General features: G+C 40.1%; 1 protein-coding gene and 1 long non-coding RNA gene across 3 annotated transcripts in view; one reads left to right on the top strand and one right to left on the bottom strand.

Annotated features, from left to right (window-relative positions):
- The window catches only part of LOC140410620 (uncharacterized), a 55,792-nt gene that overhangs the window by 15,308 nt on the left and 19,839 nt on the right, over positions 1 to 20,645 (top strand). The gene's annotated exons all lie outside the window — the stretch shown is intronic.
- selenoi (selenoprotein I) overlaps positions 10,593 to 20,645 on the bottom strand; it is a 101,354-nt gene continuing 91,301 nt past the window's right edge. For both annotated transcript variants that reach the window (XM_072498934.1, XM_072498935.1), the window contains exons 9-10: positions 12,164 to 12,346; positions 10,593 to 11,321 (exon numbers count right to left, since the gene is read on the bottom strand). In XM_072498934.1, the coding sequence (XP_072355035.1) occupies positions 11,256 to 11,321; positions 12,164 to 12,346 (249 nt within the window). In that variant the 3' untranslated portion in view covers positions 10,593 to 11,255. The remainder of the gene's footprint in view (positions 11,322 to 12,163; positions 12,347 to 20,645) is intronic.

Below are 20,645 nucleotides of genomic sequence, written 5' to 3' on the forward strand. Positions count from 1 at the left end.
CTAGTGATCATGTGGTGCTGCTATTTACCCATTAACCCCTTGTGTGCATGCACCTACAGAAATCACTACATCCCCTTTTTTTTAGTAACTTACAAATTTTCTGTATGGTGTAAAGAAAATTGAACATAATGAATTCAGTCAACTGGGAACAGATAAAGCAAGTAATGCTGTGTACAGTACGTGATGGTAATAATGACTGGACAAAGTCAATCAATGTTCAAAAAGTCCAATCCTAACGAAAAACTTTGAATCCAGACTAATCAGTTTGATCAGGTGGGTTGATCTCTTCTCCTGTTGTTGAGGTGGCAGTGTTGATGTCGTCATTTCGTTGTGACCACCGTCAGTGTTTGTGTGTGTTCGTGAGCACATCACAAGATATCGGAATGGTCGAAGTAGTTTGATGTCAGTACCGGACTTTCTTTTGTGCTTGCAGTATTGACTCCGGATGTCATTTTTTTGCAAGCTGGGTTGGTTGATTACTGCGGCGCAGACACAAAATCACGAGATCTGTTGTTGTTGTGGTTTTGTTCACTGTTTTTATCAACAGTGGGTAGACATTTAATGTCTGCTGCTGGCTGCCCATACAAGGCAGATAGACCGTCATAGTCTTCCTCGTTCACGGCTGTTGCTCCGGAGTCTTTGATTGTGTCCATTCTGGAGCCTGTCAACGAGCTCGCTATGGAGGCCGGTATCATTCCCTCAGTGGAGTCGCCTGCTTCTAGGATAAGCAGTGATATGTGGCTTTCATCCATTTTGTCGACGAGCTGCCATGTTGTCATGGTACTGGATTCTCCCACCATGAGACTCGTATTGAACTCGACACCCATGCTGCTGCTGCAATGACCATCAGATCCGGAGAACTGATCCATGGCTGAGTGCCATTCGTCAGCAAGCAAATCATCGCTTCTTGTCAAGGATGTGTCATGGTGCTCTATTTGTCCAATGAGGAACTCATCTCATGAGTAATCATCGCCAATGAACAAATCTTTTACTATGGATGTGTCATTGTGCTCTCATCTTTGGGTGTTGCAAACTGCATGTTTCAGGGTGTTGCGGCAGTGATCTTTAACTGTGAGTGGAGGCTCGGGCTTCATTCTGTCGTTGGGGAAAATAATCTTTTGTTTTGAAACGTTAAAACCCTGGTTTACTCTCGGGCATTTTGGATGAGGCTCGATGACGTAAGGTTCCTCGGTTACTGTAATCGTGCCCACACCGTACGAGTCATCATAGGCAAGGTCATCATTTTCTGACAGGTAATCACTATATATTGGTTGGCAGTCTATAGATGCCAGGTTCCTAACATTGCAGGGTCTTAGTTGTTCTCCCGTGGAAGTCAGATGTAGCACAACTCAACATTTGAATGCATAGTGGTTGTATCTTCCACACCTCAGGCACTGTTTTCCAAAAGCTGGACATTGCCCTTTTAAGTGGGCATGTCCACAGTTATGACATGTCATGACGCCATCCCACCACGCTCACATATGCACAGAAGCATTGTCAGCCAGTTCCAGCCTACGTGCAAACTGCGCATGTGTGGGGGCCCCTGCCAGATTCGCGCTCGCAGGATTGCCGGTGGTGGAGTGCTTTTGAGAAGCCTGGGCCACCATTTTGACAGCTCCAACCTCGTGATGGAGGCCTTGGTCCCGGTGAGTAAACTGTTGATATTGCGCTTCAGTGATTGTGAGCAGAACATTGTTGTATGGCCATTTCAAGAGTAAGGATTTTGTGCTTAAGGAGACATTTTGAGTACCTCATCAGAGATGCCACTGACAATTTGGTCTCTGATGAGGGAGTCACGGAGGTTCTCATAATTACAGGATTGGGCCAGCAGCTTTAAGTCAGTGACAAAACTGCTGAACGATTCTCCTGGTCTTTGTATACGCCTGGTGAACTTAGTGCGTTCAAATGTTTCATTCACCCCCGATTTGCAGTGGCTATCGAATTTGTTTTATAATTATGTCCCACTTATCCTTGTCCTGCCCTTCCGCGTAGGTAAATGAGTTATATCTCCCCATGGCCGGTTTCCCTGCTGCAGCTAAGAGGTATGCTATTTTTTGAGGAATCTGGCGCAGTGCTCATGTCCTTAATTTCCAGAAACAGATTAAATTGTTGTAGGAAAATCTTCCAATTATACTGGAGATTACCAGAGGTTCTGAGGTGTTCTGGAGCTGGAAGTGATTCCATCTTACCAGTTTGTACCCGAGAGATCAGTGTTGCGATACCTTCCTTGGCCGAATATCTTATCCAAACTTTTGTTATTGTCTTTTTTTTGATTGTCGAACCTAATCTAGCTAGTTTCTGTTTTTGTTGTTAAGGCCAACACTCCTTGGTACCATGTGGTGTTACCTGCGTGGCCGATAACACGCATTACTCAATCCTTGGTTGATGGTGAGGTCCTCTGAATCTTGTTGACTCAAACCCGTCCAGTAACAACAAAGATTTGAGTAACTATAAACTTTAAGTGCATGAGTTCTTTAACTTAACATGGCAACTAGGGCTAGGGTTAACAAGATTTAACAATAATAATTAAACGCAACTCCACTATGTTATTCTGATGTTACCCTGTTCACAGTACACCCACGAGAGAGACCCCCTCCCGTGTGGCTGCTTTTTATACTCCTGTTGGCCCAGCCCTCTAGTGATCATGTGGTGCTGCTATTTACCCATTAACCCAGTATGTGCATGCACCTACAGAGATCACTAAACACAGCAGAGTGGAATAGAGTTTGAGGTCAACTTTGCCTTGGGGATATTACAGATTTTTTATAAACATCTATGAGAGTGTGTTGAATGGTGTTTACTTTTAGGTTTGTTCAAGAAGGGAGTCTCTTGGTGGGAATGTTTTGGAAGACAACTATAATACTGTGTGAAGTTTTGTTTTTCTTTTAATTTTTAAAATCTCAAGTGTTACTGGACTTCCTTCTGCAGAGGTCAGTACTATTCTTTTTTTAATGTATAAAAAAAAGGTATGACCCGGAAACCAAAAAGGTTTCCTCTGGTTTGCTTAGCAATGTGGTCATAACATCAGTCACATTCGTGCCCACTCAGTCGGTCTAAATCCCATTGAAGCCTCTTTACATCCTCTTCACAACTTACGATTCAACTTGATATCATAATATTTCCAATTAATCCCAGATCAAAATCATTGAAATAAATTATAAACAGCTGGGATTGAAGCACTGATTTTTTGCTGTATCCCACCAGTCACAGCTTGCCAACTAGAGATGACCCATCTAATCCTATCTGTCTGTTAACCAATCCTCAATGCATGCCAGCATATCGCCCCCAATCCCATGTGCTTTTTTTTTTTTGCTTGCTAACACCTCTTGCTTGAGACCTTATCGAAAGCCGCATCCACTGGTTTTCCCCGATCTTTCCTGAGTAATATCCTCAAAAAACTTTGTCAAATGTGATTTTCCTTTCAGAAATCCATGTTGACAAACCAATTCCACCATTATTTTCAAGTATCCAGTTATCACATCCTTGTATTCCAGCATTTTTGATTCTAGGAATTTGAAAGTTTCTTTACAAATGGCAATTATTGCTGGTTTGGTAAATTCTTATCCAAAGCTATTCAGGGTTATGGGACAAAGCAGGGCATATGGGATCAAGTCATAGATTAGCCATGATCTCATTGAAAGGCAAAACAAGCTGGAGGAGCTAAAAAAAAAAAAAAATCAATTTTTGCTATATGAACATAGATTGAAGTTTAACCTTTCATACAGTGGTTACCACTGCTGCCTCAGTCCCAGTGTTCAATTGCAGCCTTGGGTGAACGTCTGTGTGGAGATTGTCTCTGTGGAGATTGCACTTTCTCCTAGTGTCTGTGTGGGTTTCCTCTGGATGCTCCGGTTTCCCCCCACAGTTCAAAGATGTACAGGTTAGGTGGATTGGCTATGCTAAACTGCCCCTTTGTGTCCAAATGGTGTGCAGGTGAAGTGGGGTTACAGGAATAGGGGAAGGGAGTGGGCCTCGATAGGGTACTTTTTCAGAGGGTCAGTGCAGACTTGATGGGCCAAATGGCCTCCTTCTGCACTGTAGTGGCTTTACACTATTGGAGACATAGGTTTGCTATGGATACCATGAATACAATACATTTTGTTGGAAGCATGAGTATTGTGTTGGATGAAGTCTGGCTTGTATTAGTGCTAACTTAAATACAGACATATTTAAATGTTCGACTAGACTGAACCATCACCACATTCTTTCAACATGAAGATATTGTCTATTCTTCGACGAGAATGCGATAGTGAAGTAGAATAATTTTATGATCCAATTAATAATCATGGCCAGTTGCACAAATAGGAAAAGGAAAGCTTCTGGCTTGTCTATGATCTAGTACATCAAAAAAGATGCAAGCTCAAATTACATAATTAATTAAAATGGGATGGCAAATTGTTATCGGTTTGGAATGCAGATGCTGTGCATTGTTTTGTCAAGAGTTTGTCATAAGTTTTCAGGATGTTTTTTCACCAAGACATTATCCTTTTTACAGTTAAGGAACAAGGATATAAATGATGTAAATTTTTAATAAAGTGAGATATCCAATTGGAAAAACCTCAGAAATATTCAGGAAATCACATTGCAGTATCCTATGAGAGAAGACAAATCAAACTGCTGTTGTTTTCCACATTTATTAAACTTTCACAAAGTTAGTCTTTACAATAAATAAATAACGCAGTAGCATTTTACAAACTAAAATAAAGCTACCATACACCTTATTCAACAGCAGACATACATTTCTTTTCTGATGATCATAGGGGACTGGGATTCTACAACAGAGATGTACTTTACTTCTGCTGAATCAGTGCACATTGACCATTGGATATGACATATTCTGTGTGCAATGTGAAGTTCCCAGCTATGTTCAGTTAAAAATGAGAGGCGGGTTGGCAATGTGGAAGTAATGCAACTAATTGAATACATAATTTGTGAGATAACATATGGAAAATATTCAGGAAGAAAATTGTCATATTCCTATCTCTATTATATAGCAACAGTACTGTGAATTCCTTATTTATTACAATGTAGATTACTTTGTGTGGAAAAGAATCTTGTAAAACGCATTTCTTTCATTGACTTGAAAACATAAACCAAAAGGGACAATTATCAAGAAATTACTGTCCCAAAGACCGGCAGTCAATGGACTTTGTATCCTATTTTGCCCTATTAAATTGTGATGTAGCATATGAATGCACTAATTGTGGAATACAAAACCCTGACAATATGGAACAAAATTCTGCCTTATTTGTTGACTATGCTTAACAGCAAATTCAATGACCTATAGAACATGTACGACCAAGGTGTCTCCTTATGCAATACATGTCTGGGTCAGCATATACTTAGTTTACAGTGTAAAGTTTGTACAGCTTCCTCAGCATCTGCATACATAGTTTACAATAAGTGTGTGCTTCTTGCACTGCATGCTTTCTGGTTTAGATGTTATTTGGTACAGAAATAAAGCAATGATCTGCAGGAGAGAGAACACTGTAATAGGAATGATCAAGATATTAGTACCAGTTAGGATAGTTAAACCAGTTAGACCTATATTAGTCATTCTATTGCTAATAAATGCTAATGAGGTAGAATGGGTAGTTTAAGCAAAGGCAGCCAGGGTTTCCTTAATAAATTGTTCTTTATAAACATTAAGATGGAGTCAGGGCCAAAGGCAAATCATTTAATCCTTGTGAAGCAATAGTAAATTAAGTAGTCAGTTTTGTGTAATGTATTTTACACATTGGGATTAAGAGTGTAATCAAATGAACACATATTCAAACACAATCTTAACTGAATACTATGGTTATTTAATTCTCAGCTGTATCACGATTTGACAGTCTCATTACAATAAGATTAACACCAGTCACTTTGAGGTAATCTATTGCACAATTTACCACCAACACCATGACCGCATCATTTTGAAGTGCAATCTTGTCTCTTTCAAAATTCTCTCCCAAGGCTGAAAATGAATGAAATGAAAATCTCTTATTGTCACAAGTAGGCTTCAATTAAGTTACTGTGAAACGCCCCTAGTCGCCACATTCCAGCGCCTGTTCGGGGAGGCTGGTACAGGAAATGAACCGTGCTGCTGGTCTGCCTTGGTCTGCTTTAAAAGCCAGCAATTTAGCCCAGCGTGCTAAACCAGCTGATGGATAAATTTTCCAAATATATGCACTATGACAAGCTACTTAAAACATGATTAAATATTGCAAAAAAAAAATTAACTGAACTCAATGAGAACAAATTTTGCATCAACAAAATGCTTCTTGCTCAAGAATAAAATGTTACTGGCTTAAAAAAGCAGACATCCCCAATCTTAGAGTTAGGTCTTCCTTCAGGATCCCCTGATTAGCAGGTGTAGCAGTTCGCCACCATTTCCTCATTCAACAAAGTGATACTTGCGCTATCCTATTTACAAATAGTGCATTTCCTCTCATTATAGTTACCTTTTCACTTGGGTAAACATAGACTGAGTCACAACAAATACTAGTTAATCTTAGAAAATAAACAGTTAATAACTGGAGATTAAGAATCAAAGTGACAAAGAAAATACAAAACAACTGACAATGCAGAACATGGGGATGCCAATTAGGAATGCTAAAGCTAGGCATGGCAAGTTTAAAATGAAATCCTTCCCAATGTTTAGCAAATTTATCAAAATAAATGTTCAATTAAAACACAAGATTTGCTAAACATTGCGTACAACCATGAAACTGCTAAATGTTGATGTAACCCAATTGAAAGTCATTGAGTGAAAGTACAGAAGTCATAAAGGGCTTTAAATTACCTAAGATTGACAAAGAAACTATTTGAGTTAATTCTGACAATGTATATTCAACATGTTTTACAAAATGCCAGAAACTTTTAATTTGTAACCAGTTAACAAATTCATTTCAAATCTTTCAATTTAACATAAGGGGTTGAAGAGAAGAGGTTGGCCCATAAAACCAGCTCTGTCCAAGAAGAAAAAAAATAGAAGCTGCAGGCTATAATAACATTGTAGGTTTACAGGAAAGAAAATTCATAACTTTGTTAAGCACGGTGATAATTTTTATTATTCCTTTTTCAGGGTGAAAGCTCATTAATCTAACACATATTAATCATAAATTATGTTAGTGATATAAAGGGAAAAATTCATATTGGTTTTGTAAATCCAAATGGATACTGAACTGTTTAATGTGTTTTTAATTGCCAATCCAGTTTTCTATATGGGCATGTGGATCTTGTCTTTTTATACTTCCTCGTTCCAAAGTGAACCATTGTAAACTTATGAAAATATAGGTAAAAGAAAATGAGCAGCCCCAAACATAATCTCAAAGATAAAGGCAGTAAAATATTACTGCTGAACATATCCAAATCGAGATAAAACTGTACTTTGATATTCAGATCAAATTAATTGCATGGAAAAGAGGCGCAGCAACAATAATTGAATACCTTCACTGAATGTTCAGCTGCAATCAGATGTCTTTGAATTATAAAACATGAACAGAAATAATTAAACCAGTTAAACAATTATCCACAGGTTTAAAACATCAGTATTAAGTGAGCAACAAAATGTATTACCTATATGAATAAAATCTGCTTTCAAAGGATAGAAAACAGATCTCTATATAGTTGAATCCTAATTCACTAGTTTGCAAAACATATTTCAAAGATCAGTGTGCTAACTGAACGGTGTGCAAATTGAACTGAACAACAGTGCACTGGAACATGATGCTCGAGAAGCACAATCCAGTATAAACCTGTTGAGGGTCAATATTGCAGTAAACTAAAATATTTGTGAAAAAAATCATTGACTGTACAGAACCTCTGGTACTTGGGATATATGGAATAGCCATGCACCTTTGGACCTTAAAACAATGAACAGCAAACGTTACTACATCTGTTTCATAATTACATATAAAGATGTTTATAGACCTCAGTGCTAAATAATAGTTGAATCAATTGTCCTAATAGAGGGTTGCAAACAAAGCCAAAGATTGACCATCAGCCCTTCATTTCCAATATTTGAAGTTTTGTAGAAAAATTAGACTTCTGCTGCTAAAAAAAAAAGTTGATAAGCTGTTCTGTTTTTTTTCCTGCTATATATTTCATAGTTTAAAATAAAGGCCGAAGAGAATACTGCAGTCCTGCGAGAAATATCAAAGTTAGAGGTAAAAATTAACACCCACCAAGTTTCTATTTTCGAAAAAAAGACAGGTAGTGTACGGGGAAATATTCAATACTAAATTTATCATTCATTAAGTCAGTTCCACCACAAGTTACCCCCGAGTGCGCATGTTCACAATTTTCTCCACACAACTGCTGGTTAATCAAACTTTATTTAAAGCTTATAATTTAGGGGGAAAATTGTACTTTTTGCAGATTCTTACTGTGAATTTAATATAAAAATAAAAGGAAAATTCTGTGATACCTAGAGGCACACAAACTCTGTGGGCACCTCACCCTTCACTCAATGTCTTGAAATGTGACTGCATTGTGCAACAGAAGAATCCATTTACACCACAAAATAAACACATTCTCCGGTAATTTTATATTTTCCAAGTCAGAAATTGTAACATACCTCTAATATCATGGATCCGGTATAATACGGATTCATTCATATGATTAGGACAAAATTAACAGCAAGAATGGAAACCGTATCCTGCATATTTTTGTTCAAAACAAATGCTGGTTTGGGAATGATTCATAGAACATGCACCTATAAAAGCCATATCGAGATGGTTCACACAACAATGCTTCACACCAAATAATTATTAACCAATGTTCCATGGATACAATCTCATTTCTGCGACGAAGATGGAAGATAGAGAGAGAAATAAAACTAATTGCAAACAGCTACATGAGTGACCTCATCATAGCAAACAAATAGTGATGTCTCGTATAAATGTTGCAGCAATTGATAATAGCTACTTTCTGAATTATTAAGATTTGAAACCATAAATAATCAGACCTTACTGGAACTGGTAAAGAATTTACATATGTTTCTAGTACTGTACAATTGCTTGCATTTCTAACAGTTCCTCTTCAAATTAAAGCTTCCGACAAAGGTCTTGCATCCCAATTCCCTACGTCCAAGTATACAGGCAGGAGATAGTTTCCAAACCACAGCTAGATCAGCCAGATCACGGCCCCCAATTTGAACCCAATTGCTAAAAAATCGCTTCTACAAGTTAATTCGAAGAGTTCAAAAATGAATAAATTACATCCACTGAACCAAAGCTAAAGATTGGGAAAAATAATATTTGAACAGAGTTGCATCTTTCAAAAGACAAAATAGCCAAGTCGACGGTCAAATCATTTGTCACACTCTTTTGAACACAAAATACAAACCATAAGTGAGTTTTTACACATGTGGTTTGGTTGAAAATTGAATGGTTGAATTGAACACTTTTAATTTACTTATGATCTGAAGTTCAGCTTTCAACTGACTGAATTATACCAAAGCTGAACCTTGGGCACTCATCCCCAAGAATACTGACATGTGTAAAATATCAGAAATAAACATGTAAGCCACAAATGAAATATAAAAATGATAAATGAAAACCATGATTATTTATCTAAGTCTACAAAGGGTGGATAATGCACAAAAAAGGTAAATGACATCAAGTGGATTCAAATTTCTCTACTTTTATATTACATGTCGTTAAAATGGTCAAATAAAAGGATTTGATGTTTTGTCATAATGCAGGTACAAGAGTTTAATCAATAGTTCCATGTTCAGAGACAACTATAGATATGCAGCTACAACACAACTTTTAATTATAAATTAATTTGATGCACCATGCAGATTTGCGAGCATCTTATAGAAGATGTAATGTTTGTGTTAAATAAATTTGGGCCAGTTGAATTGCTTGGAATTAAAACTGGAGCCAGTTCAAAATGATCGGCACAAAATAGTAAACAAAATATTAGAACTGATACTATTCCACTGGTCCAAATTATATTTTGAACATAAATTACACTGATGTAATAGGAGAATGGATAATTGCAATGTTTTATTATGACAAACTTCACCAATAAGATATACAGTACCTCTAGGGAAGAGACCATTGATGGAATTGTACTTAACACACAAGGATCCATCAAATTTGGTGAACAAAATTATGAATTGTTATACCATGAAGCACGTTTGCGTGAGCCTTGCCCCGTTCTCCTCCTCCTCCTCCCCACCCGCCCCCCCCCCCCCCCCCCTCCCCACCCCCAATTACTGACAGTAATTGCCAAAATACGTAAATACACACAATATATTCATTGCCTTTCCTAAACAGAGTTTAGGTACAAAACCTCTGGTTTTGCAAATTGTGTTTTGTAAACTCAACACAATTACTGCTAATCATGCTTGTTCCTTCCAAGTATACCTTGCTCAGAGACTTTTAGTATACTCATCATTCAAGCACAATCCTCCTTTGAAGAAAACTATCATTTAGAGTAGAAAATCAGCATGCATTCACCACCACAAAACAGAATATTTGAAACAAAAGAAACAAAACAGCAATGAGGTTTTGATTTGTTTCTGATAATCAACAGTTTAAAAATTACTTTACATTTTCATTCAATTCTGTTCAATGTTATAACTTACTCATTCAACAAAGTTTTTAAATACATGCTTTTAATAAGGACTGTGGCAAACTCCTACATAAGAGGCTCCATTATAATTCCAGCTTCTTAAAATCCTGCAATTGCCAAAATCAGCAGTTTTGCTCATTTGGGCTTATAAGGGCAAATAAACATTCAGTCTCCAGTGTTAAAAGCGAGATGGAATTGTTTTTCAGAACACATGTTGAAATAAAAAGATGGACCAAACTTCCAATGAGTAAGTTACAAAAACATAATCACATTGCTCAAGGACTAGGTTCTGAATCTGTAAAATGAAAGTCTGTTGAAGTATTTCTGTCTGTTTTCTTGGATTAAAGTTATCTAATATATTGAAGTCTCCAATGATGTAATAGAACTTTACTCAAAGGAGCAGCTCACCAAAGAAAAAAATCCAGTGCCAGCCAATTGCACACAATCTTTGCTTGTGCACAGTTAATGTATATTTACACACTTAATTGAGTTATTAAACCTTTATCATCAGTCAATCTCTTATAAAACAATATTTTAATACTTAGAGGGACCATCTGAATCTTGTTTTCTACTGTTGGTGGTAGTGGGCACAGTTTGCAGTGATGGTTGAAGCATACACAGGCTGCTGGCGTGGTCATTCTTTACAATACTTCAGAAGCCTGCAAGCCAATTTTCTGCTCCTCCTCTAGTCATTCTGTATTCGGTTTCTTCAGTGAGAAGACGTAAATGCCAAAATGTTTGCTCAGCTGATTCACCTGTGTACGATAAAATTAGAATACAGGTTAAAAAAAAGGATATTTTTCAGTTCCTGGAAAGTGACACTTACATCCATTTTCAATTGAAAATGGAGACTGGGTTATTTGTGATCCTTTCTTTTCATTGTGAACAAACTGTTCTGAAACTGGTCAGAATTCTTTACATTCACCCATATTGATCAATTTATATTAATTCAGTTTTCAGTCACACATGCCTGGAATGTTTCCTTCATCAGTCTCCCTTCCATTGGAATAGAGTTGCACCGATATTTGTCAATTCACCGATTAGAAAGATGTTTCCCCAAGTGTGTTTTCTCTCTAATTCACTAATATACATGGCAACTGCCATCTCAAGAACCAAAGACATAGAGGCAAAACGTGGATAGTCACAAGAACAAAAGTGCAACTATGGAAACCACTTCAATACTTATAAAAATAGAGTTCTTTAAAATTTTGCCTCGCTCAAAGACAGAAGCCAAGCTCCATTTACCCAACTCGATGCAACCAAAGCAATGAAAACATATCCACTGAAATTGATATTAACATCTGCATTATCAGAAACAACACCAAACAGCTGCAATGTGGGAACATGTTTATTCCATCAGTCTGGACCACTTTCTAAGCTTCAGAAGTGTATGTTAATTCACACATCTATTCCAAAATTAAAATGGAAATGCTGAAAATACACAGTTCAATCAATGTTGGTAGAGGTTTTTAGTCTTCACCCTTCAATAGTATTGCCTTCTAAAGCTAATGTGTCCTATATACTACAATTAACAGCGATTTTTTAACTATTGCATAACTAGAAATATAAAAAGCAGCAAAATATGCAATCTACTCACCACACATACTCCATAGTGAATATGTGCAAGGGTCATCACTGTTGCCAGAACAAGAAGAAGATAATATTCTTTGTCTTGTAGGATACCAGAGATCACAAAGATCACACCAGTAGCCAATGGTAGGAGAAGCCAACTGAGAGGCTGACAGCGAGTGTTACTCATCTGGCAAACTATGAGTTTACACTGCAGAGTAAAAGAAAAGCAGTTACTTACATTTAGACAAATAAAGGGCAAGAGCACTTCTTTATAAACCCCCCCAAAATTACTAACATTTCCAAAAATGGATAGGGAGCCCCCCTGATGAACGAGTCAAGTTCTATGGACCAATAAGAACATTCATTTTATTTACTGTTTGCGGGTCTTTGCACTTTGTGGGAATTTATGCTGAATTGCCCGTCATATTTGCATACACAGTCGTGATTGAGATTCCAAAATATGGCATATGAAAGTACTCTACAAATGCAATTTTCTTATAGTTTATAACAGTGTTTTTCAAACTTTTTTTCCCGGGACCCACTTTTGCCAACGGGCCAACCTTCGGATCGACGCCGGCGAACCTTCGAAATCCAAGTCCCGTTCGCTTCCCCAGCTTTCCGGAGTCTAGGCCATGATTGGGACACAAACGCTTCCTTTCCCCAGACAAGGGAAAGAAAGAAAATAATCTAGTTTTCCTGATCTTAATCACTATTGAATAGCCCCTGGTGCATTGAACTTTTGTCAACATTGAGCGAGGACAGGATAATTGAGCTAACAGACCCCAGAATGCAAAGTACCTGAATTTAAAACAGATTTGTTTTACTGGAAATAGTCAGATCAGGCAGCACTTGATGTCTGTAATGGAAGGCCATCGATCTGAAAAGTTTAGCCGTTTCGTTTTTATCACTGAACTTTGAAACATTGCTCAAAGCTCAAATGAATGGTAAGAGAAAGTAAACGCATATCCTGATTCAGTCATCCCGTCTCCCCTTTCTCAGCGACATGGTGTCTTCCATATTCGAAGTGTTGAATCCGCTATCCGCTGAGAGTTATGTTAAGCTGGCTGAGTTGTGCAATTGAATACATCCACCTTCACAGTCATGTGAAATCAACCCAAGTGGGCAGGCATTTAATTAAAATAGGGAGAGATGGGAATGACGGTTTTTGTGGTCAATGGTGTGGAGGGAATTAAAACACGCGCAGAATCACAAAACAGTCTGAATCCCATTGGCTGACCTTTCTAAACAGTTCCAATGGTCAATTGTATTCAGCAATTCGAACATAATTTCAGATAGGACCATATAAATTTACCTCCAAGCCAATGTTCAATTTTACCTCGATCATTTCATACGAATTGGTGACTTTCCCCCTTAATCAATAGACAAATACATCGATTAACTACGATATTTACGACTTCTGGTGACGGCGGGCGGGAGGCAGCCGCGTGTTGGAGGCCTCCCGTTTGGGAACAGCATTGTCGGGGGTTAACATCCGGTCCTAGGGCCAGCGAAGGCAGTAAAAGTCGGGAGACAGCACAGAGGAGAAGAATGTCGAAGACCAGCAAAGAAACGGCAGTGAAAAAAGCTGCTGAAAGTCCGTTGGGGAGTGGAAAGGTCACCGTGGGGTCAGTAAAGAAAATGGAGGCTGGAGCAACAAGGGGTGGCCGCAGTGCTTACGTCTGAAGGAATAACTAAGGTGATGGCTGCGGAATTCGAAAACAGTTTGCGAAATGGATGGAGACGGTGAGGAAGGAGATGAGGGAGGTTTTGAGTGCGCTGATGGAGGAGGCGATTTCCCCGGTGGCGAGCGCAGTGGCGGAGGTGCGGGAGCAAGGGGAGGCACTGAAGGAAGTGGAGGAGACGTTATTGCAGCACGGTGATCAACTTGCCTCGATGGGGAAGGAGATGCGGAAGGTGATGGGCACTAACAAGGATCTGCGAGGAAAAATGGAAGACCTGGAAAACAGATCCAGGCGACAGAATTTGAGGATTGTGGGGCTGCCCGAAGGAGTTGAAGGACCGAAGCCACGATGCTGGCAAAGCTATTGGGGGAGGGGGAGGATCCCTCCCGATATGAACTGGATCGGGCTCATCGGTCGTGGAGGCCTGTACCAAAGGCGAGTGAGCCGCCAAGGGCAGTGGCTCTATGCTTCCGTAGGTACAGTGTGAAGGAGAAGGTCCTGAGCTGGGCCAAGCAGAAGCAGGTGGTACAGTGGGCTGGAGCTGGTATACGTGTATACCAGGACTTTACGGTGGAGCTGGCGAGGAGGCGGGCTACCTTCAACCGGGTGAAGAGGGCACTGTACATTAGCAAGGTGCAGTGCGGCATTGTATATCCAACGAAGCCAAGTGTGACTTAAGCTCAGGGACTTTTATTTTGGAATGGCGGAAGCAGCGGAGGAGTTTGCGAAGGCAGAAGGACTGTGGCAGAACTGACAAATTGAGAAATGGCCATGTGCCGATGTAACCTCGTGACTGTATTTTCTTCTTTTTTGTTTCACTGCGTGCGGGTGTAGGGGCTAAAGGAGCCAATGTTGTATATATTTGGACAAGGGAAGGGATGGGACTTTTACTCGAAATGAGGGCTCTTTAGGGTGTAGGTGGAAATGCGGGGTGTGTGTGCTAAAAGGGGATCTCTGGGCTTTCCTAGGGCCGGGCAAGGGGGAAAGGGACCTGGGCGGGGGCCTCCACGCTGGCCGGTTTAAGCCGGCCAGTGAACGGGAGCGAGGTGGGGGGAGGGGCCGCGGCCATCAGAGCCTGGCAAAACAGGGTCCGAGTGGTCTAGCCGGGGTGGAAAGTTGGGGGGAAGGAACAGAGGTTGGGAGGAGGAGTTTTACAAGAGGCAGTGGACGGGAGGAGCTGGAGACTTGGGGGGGGGGGGGGGGGGGGGGGTACAACTCATGGGTATCATGTAGTACGGTACTCTTTCAAAGGCTGAATGGCGTTGAGTGTAAGGGGGGGGGGGAAAGAGGAGGAGTGGACTCTATAGGTAAATGGTGACCATGGGCAGTCCCGGACTCCTTTTTCTTTTTTGTTTTCACTGTGGGAGGGTTTGGTTTATTGGATGCATACAGGTAGGCCATTGTTTGGTGCGGTGGGAGGATGGGATCATTGGTATTGTTAAGGGGATTAATTTTGTATTTGTTACAATTTACTGTTTGTGGGTGGGGTGTAAATTTTTGAAGGGAAATGTGATAATTTTTCTAAAAAAACTAAGATATTTACGATCTTGCCACTCCTGCCCTTCAATACAGAAGTTGCCTCCCTTACTTTTACAATTTGGTAGGCTAATCAAATGCCACCTTAAACACCCTTCAGCGGCCGGCTTCATCACATTTCCAGGCAGAAATGCTGAGCATAGATTAGGGAAAGATTTTAAGCAGTGAAGCCCCGTTCTGTTCACACCTACAGTGGTTGACACACTGTCACTTCCCCCGAGTTACATTCACACCAGCATGATCGTCCTGATAAATGTATGTCCATCAGCTCCTATATGTCCCCAAAACCAATTATAGTGCACTGAAATTACTTCTTTAAAATAATTAAAGGGGCAAAATTAATAAACATGAATCTGGTGCAATAAGTTAGAATTCCTGTCAAATCTGTCCTCATTGTAATTGTTTAAGGAGAGGACTGAATTGACATTGGTAGGATTTTTCCTGCAGGCTTCTGAACGCCGTTGGGAAACTGCGCTGGCGGCTGATGGGCACATCGAACAGCAATTCGATCCTGCCTCCGTGACACTTCTGACACTCACCCGCGACCCACCTGCGGGTCGTGACCCCATTTTGAAAACCCCTGGTTTATAGAAACTAGAGTAGTTCAATATTGACTGACAACTTCCTGACTCCCCAGGATTTGGGGACTACCCCAAAGATGTGTTTGGGAATCTCTCTCCCAGGCAAGGGTTTACACGGCAATTATGAGGAAGCGCCAACTTCCCTGGACAATTGGCTAGAAACCATCCGACAGTGATTTAAATTCTTAACTTTAAATGTTTTTGCCAGTGTTTCACTAATAGTTTCAGCATAAATAATTAAACGACTCAGACCAGTCCCCACAAGGGACACCCACACCCACTTGCACCAACAGTAATTACCATCCCCACATGTTACCATCTGACCTCCTCCAAATCCCATCCACCGACCTCAGAAACTTGTTTCTCCCTGGCTTGTGGCCCATTATTTTCAATGGGATCTTTAAACTCACTTGCTTTACAGCAGCTACTGCCGTTAAAAAGGGGCCATTTTCTCCAACGCTCCGCTTCTTTTGGATTCGAGCACTGGAGCGAAGGAACGGCCACACTGACTAAATTCACCCAGCCCGAGTCAGGAAGGTTGGGCAACAATTTTAGTGCAGGCAAGTGGGTACAGTGGCGCAATCTGACAGCGATTGTCACTCCATTTAAAATATGGCCCATTGCGATTAGTTCTTGGACATATAATGAAGACAATAACTGCAAGTCCCGAAAGACGCGCTTGTGAGGTGAATTGAGCATTCTGAATTCTCCCTCCGTGTACCTGAACAGGCGCAGTAGTGTGGTGACTAGGGGATTTTCACAGTAACTTCATTGCAGTGTTAATGTAAGCTTACTTCTGACTGTAAGCTTACTTGTGACACTAATAAAGATAACTAAAAATGTATGCAATCGCTATTGTGAGATGACGAGGCTACTCAAGTGTTTCCAACTCTCCGGGGTTGACCTGGAGTCTCCAGGAATTAAATAATAATAATAATAATCTTTATTGTCACAAGTAGGCTTCCTGTATCACTGCAATTAAGTTAGTGTGAAAAGCCCCTAGTTGCCACATTCCGGCGCCTGTTTGGGTGAATTTGGAACGTCCAAATTACCTAACAACACGTCTTTCCGGACTTGTGGGAAGAAACCAGAGCACCCGGAGGAAACCCACGCAGACACGGGGACAACATGCAGATTCCACAAAGATAGTGACCCAAGCCAGGAATCGAACCCAGGACCCTGGCACTGTGAAGCCATAGTGCTAACCACTATGCTATCGTGCTGCCCAAATCAATCTCAAGGGCACTACATCGAACCCAGGGGAAAAGTCATCAGGACATTAAAAAGATATTTTTTTATCATTGTCATTGAGCATGTCTCTTTACAAGATATAAAAATATTGAAGGAGGTGAAGAAATGCCTGGCTGGCTGACAGTCAAGCATCATTCAATTGGGTAATGAAGCTTTTTACTTTCCAAATAGCATAGGGAGTGATGGATGTGCTGGCTGAACAAAATTGCTGAAGCATTGGGTAAAATCATGTGATGAAATCTCCAGGAACATCACAGTTGGCAACCCGACCACCAACAGAAATTTCCTGCTACAATTCTATACCAAGATTGCAAATTTCTCACAATATTTATTTACCGTGCTAGAACAGTACCAATTTTAAATGTGCAGTAACTTCAATGAAGAATACTACATATTTTCAGGTGCACTGGCATGCTGAACCATAAAGCCCCAGGTATTTTGGATATATTTATTAGGTTAATGTTTTGTTTCACTACGTCAGCTGAATGACGGCAACAATGGATCACACAAATCAGCTGAAATTGAACATATTGTTCCAATGACATGAATTGCATGACATCCATTTATCACCTAGCTGTCCAATATTATCAGCGATCTAAAAGTCTAGTCTTAAATTACCAATTTAGATCAATCTTAATCACTAATCTTAACGGCAAATTTATTAATATTTAATTACTGTGCCGTGAACTGTCTTTATAATCTCGATAACCTTACTTAATTTGCCAATAAACCCTCGTCTGCATATTGTTTCCTTACTCCATTTAAGGACTGCTAATTGCATTTGAGGCTAAGCAATTTGTAATGTATAATTTGTTGTCTGACCTCTTTCCATGATTTTGGCAAGTGTTACTCAGGAGGTTGCATGCATTCTTGCTGGAGATTCGTAAAGGCTGATAAAATTCAAACTGGTTGATTTAAGCAGTTTGTCAAGCCAAGTTGTGGTTTTCCTTCACCTCTAGGCATAAATCCCAGTGTTCCTACAAACCAAATTATCCTTGTTTGTGATGAATGTAGGAATTTAGATATATATTATATATATTTGGTGCAGCAAGGGCTAAAAGCCTGGGTTAGTGTGTGTATGTATGACTGAAGCAGTAATTCTTTTTTAAATCCTGGTTTACAAGACCAGCAGACACTTGGGTGCAATTAAGGCATTGTATTAAAAAAAAATCATTCCAACCATGTATTTGCTTACCTGAAGAATTTTGTTTATATAAAAGGTGGTTCCCTAGGGAGTAGATAATTACAGACAGAGCGTTTAGCTTTAGTAAGGTGTAGTTGTTAATTGGAGGAGCCAGATGCTGAAACAGTCAGGTGTTTGAGTTTTGGAGTTCAGTTTTGATCAGTCTGAACAGACCAGCAGCTTCTCTCAAAGCAATTTAGTTAAAGAGATTTTGCCTGTGAACAGAACAGCAGTTTCTAAAAAGGCTGGCAGGTTAAACAGTAGTTTGACACAAGCAAGAATCTGAAAGCTGGTTTCCTGAAGGATCGCTCTCGCAAAGCTGTTTATCCAAGACATCTCTTAAAATAAGTATTCCTGGGTCTACTAAGTGGATTTTGACCAGAGATGGGTTTTGCTCAAGTGGAGATAAAAGACAGCAGTTAGGATTTAGTGTTTCATGGTCATTGTTAAGCATTGTTTAACTGATAATTGTAAGCCATATTCTTTATGATGTGAAAGTTAGTAATAAAGTTTGTTTTAACATACCATGTGTTTATTTGTGATTGGAATCACTCCTGAAATGCAGTATCCTTTCCTCAGTCTTACAAATTAAATTAAATTAAATATTGGGGTTTCTGTCCGGTATCCTAGCAACTGAGGGGGTCTGGTCCGAGATCATAATATGGTCTATGCCATGGAAAGATAATTATGAATCGCCTCCACCTCGTTAGCACGGTTGGGGCTGATACAGCTGAAGGTGGTGTACAGAGCACACCTTACAAGGGCGAGGATGAGCCAGCTCTTTGAGGGGGTAGATGATGTGTGTGAACATTAAGGGGGGGGGGGCGCGCAAACCACATTCATATGTTTTGGTCCTGTCCAAAGCTGGAGGATTACTGGAAGGAGGTTTTTAGGGTAAGTGGTGCACATGAAACTGGACCCGGGCCTTCGGGAAGCCACGTTCGGGGTGTCGGACCAGCCGGGGTTGGAAACGGACACAGAGGCAGATGTTGTAGCCTTCGCCTCGTTGATCGCCTGAAGGTGGATCCTGTTAGGGTGGAAATCAACCTCTCCACCCTGCGCCCTGGCGTGGCAGGGGGGACCTGCTGGAATTCTTGGCGCTTGAAAAGGTCAAATTTGAACTGAGGGGAAGGATGGAGGGGTTCTACAATTTATGGGCGTTATTCATTATGCACTTTCGAGAATTGGATCATATCGAACGGGGCGTGTATGTGTTAATGGTGACTATGGGTGATTTCAGATTTCTTTTTGTCATTTGTTTATGTTAACATTCGGGCTAATGTTTAGGGTTTGGAGAGAGGATGGGATCGTTGTTATTGATATGGGGGATTGACATTACATTCGTTCCTGATAATTGTTTATTGTTCGATGTAAATTTGGGAGGAAATGTGAAAAATAAAAACATTTAAAAAAAAAGATAATTTATGAATCTAATTGTCTAAATGACTACTGGTCAGTTTTGCGTTTGCCATCAAGGACCTTACTGGTGGATGCTTTTCTGGAAACTATCATTTTTACTACAGAACTGAAAATTTGCAAATTTCCTACTCATTAAGCAACATCTAATAGTTTAGTAAAAGGATGCAAGATTACCCACCCAAAGTACTGTGTAGCCAATATCTAACGTGTTAATCTGCAAAGATAGCTAGATCTTTAATGGTAAACAAATCTCTCCCATTTGCACACAAAAAAAATATAAAGTGAGCCACGCCTACTGTTTACAGAACAGAATTCTGAAAGTCCAAAGCTAGATATAGTGCTTGAAGTTGTGCACCACTGCACAAGTCTGCCATATTTAAAGAGATTGTGCAAATGAGCTCCCAGTCTCAAGAATTTTTTTAAACTAATGCAAAAGAAAAATCAGTCGTCAAGATTGTGCTACACTACCAAATTCTGATGCCCTCCACGTTATCATGGGCAATTCGGATCATCATAGAATCTACAATGCGGAAGCGCATTCAGCCCATCGAGTCTGCACCGGCACTTGGAAAGAGCACCCTACTTAAGCCCACACCGCCACCCTATCCCTGTAACCCAGTAACTCCACCTAACCTTTTTGGACACCAAGGGCAATTTAGCATGGCAAATCCATCTAACCTGCACATCTTTGAACTGTGGGAGGAAACGCACCCAGAGGAAACCCATTCAGACACGGGGGGAACGTGCAGACTCTGCACAGATAGTGACCCAAGCCGGGAATCAAATCTGGAACACTGGAGCTGTGAAGCAACAGTGCAAACCACTGTGCCGCCCACCATCCTCAATTGGAAATGA

Source organism: Scyliorhinus torazame, chromosome 4, assembly GCF_047496885.1.
Source record: "Scyliorhinus torazame isolate Kashiwa2021f chromosome 4, sScyTor2.1, whole genome shotgun sequence".
In the NCBI taxonomy this organism is placed as follows: Eukaryota; Metazoa; Chordata; class Chondrichthyes; order Carcharhiniformes; family Scyliorhinidae; genus Scyliorhinus; species Scyliorhinus torazame.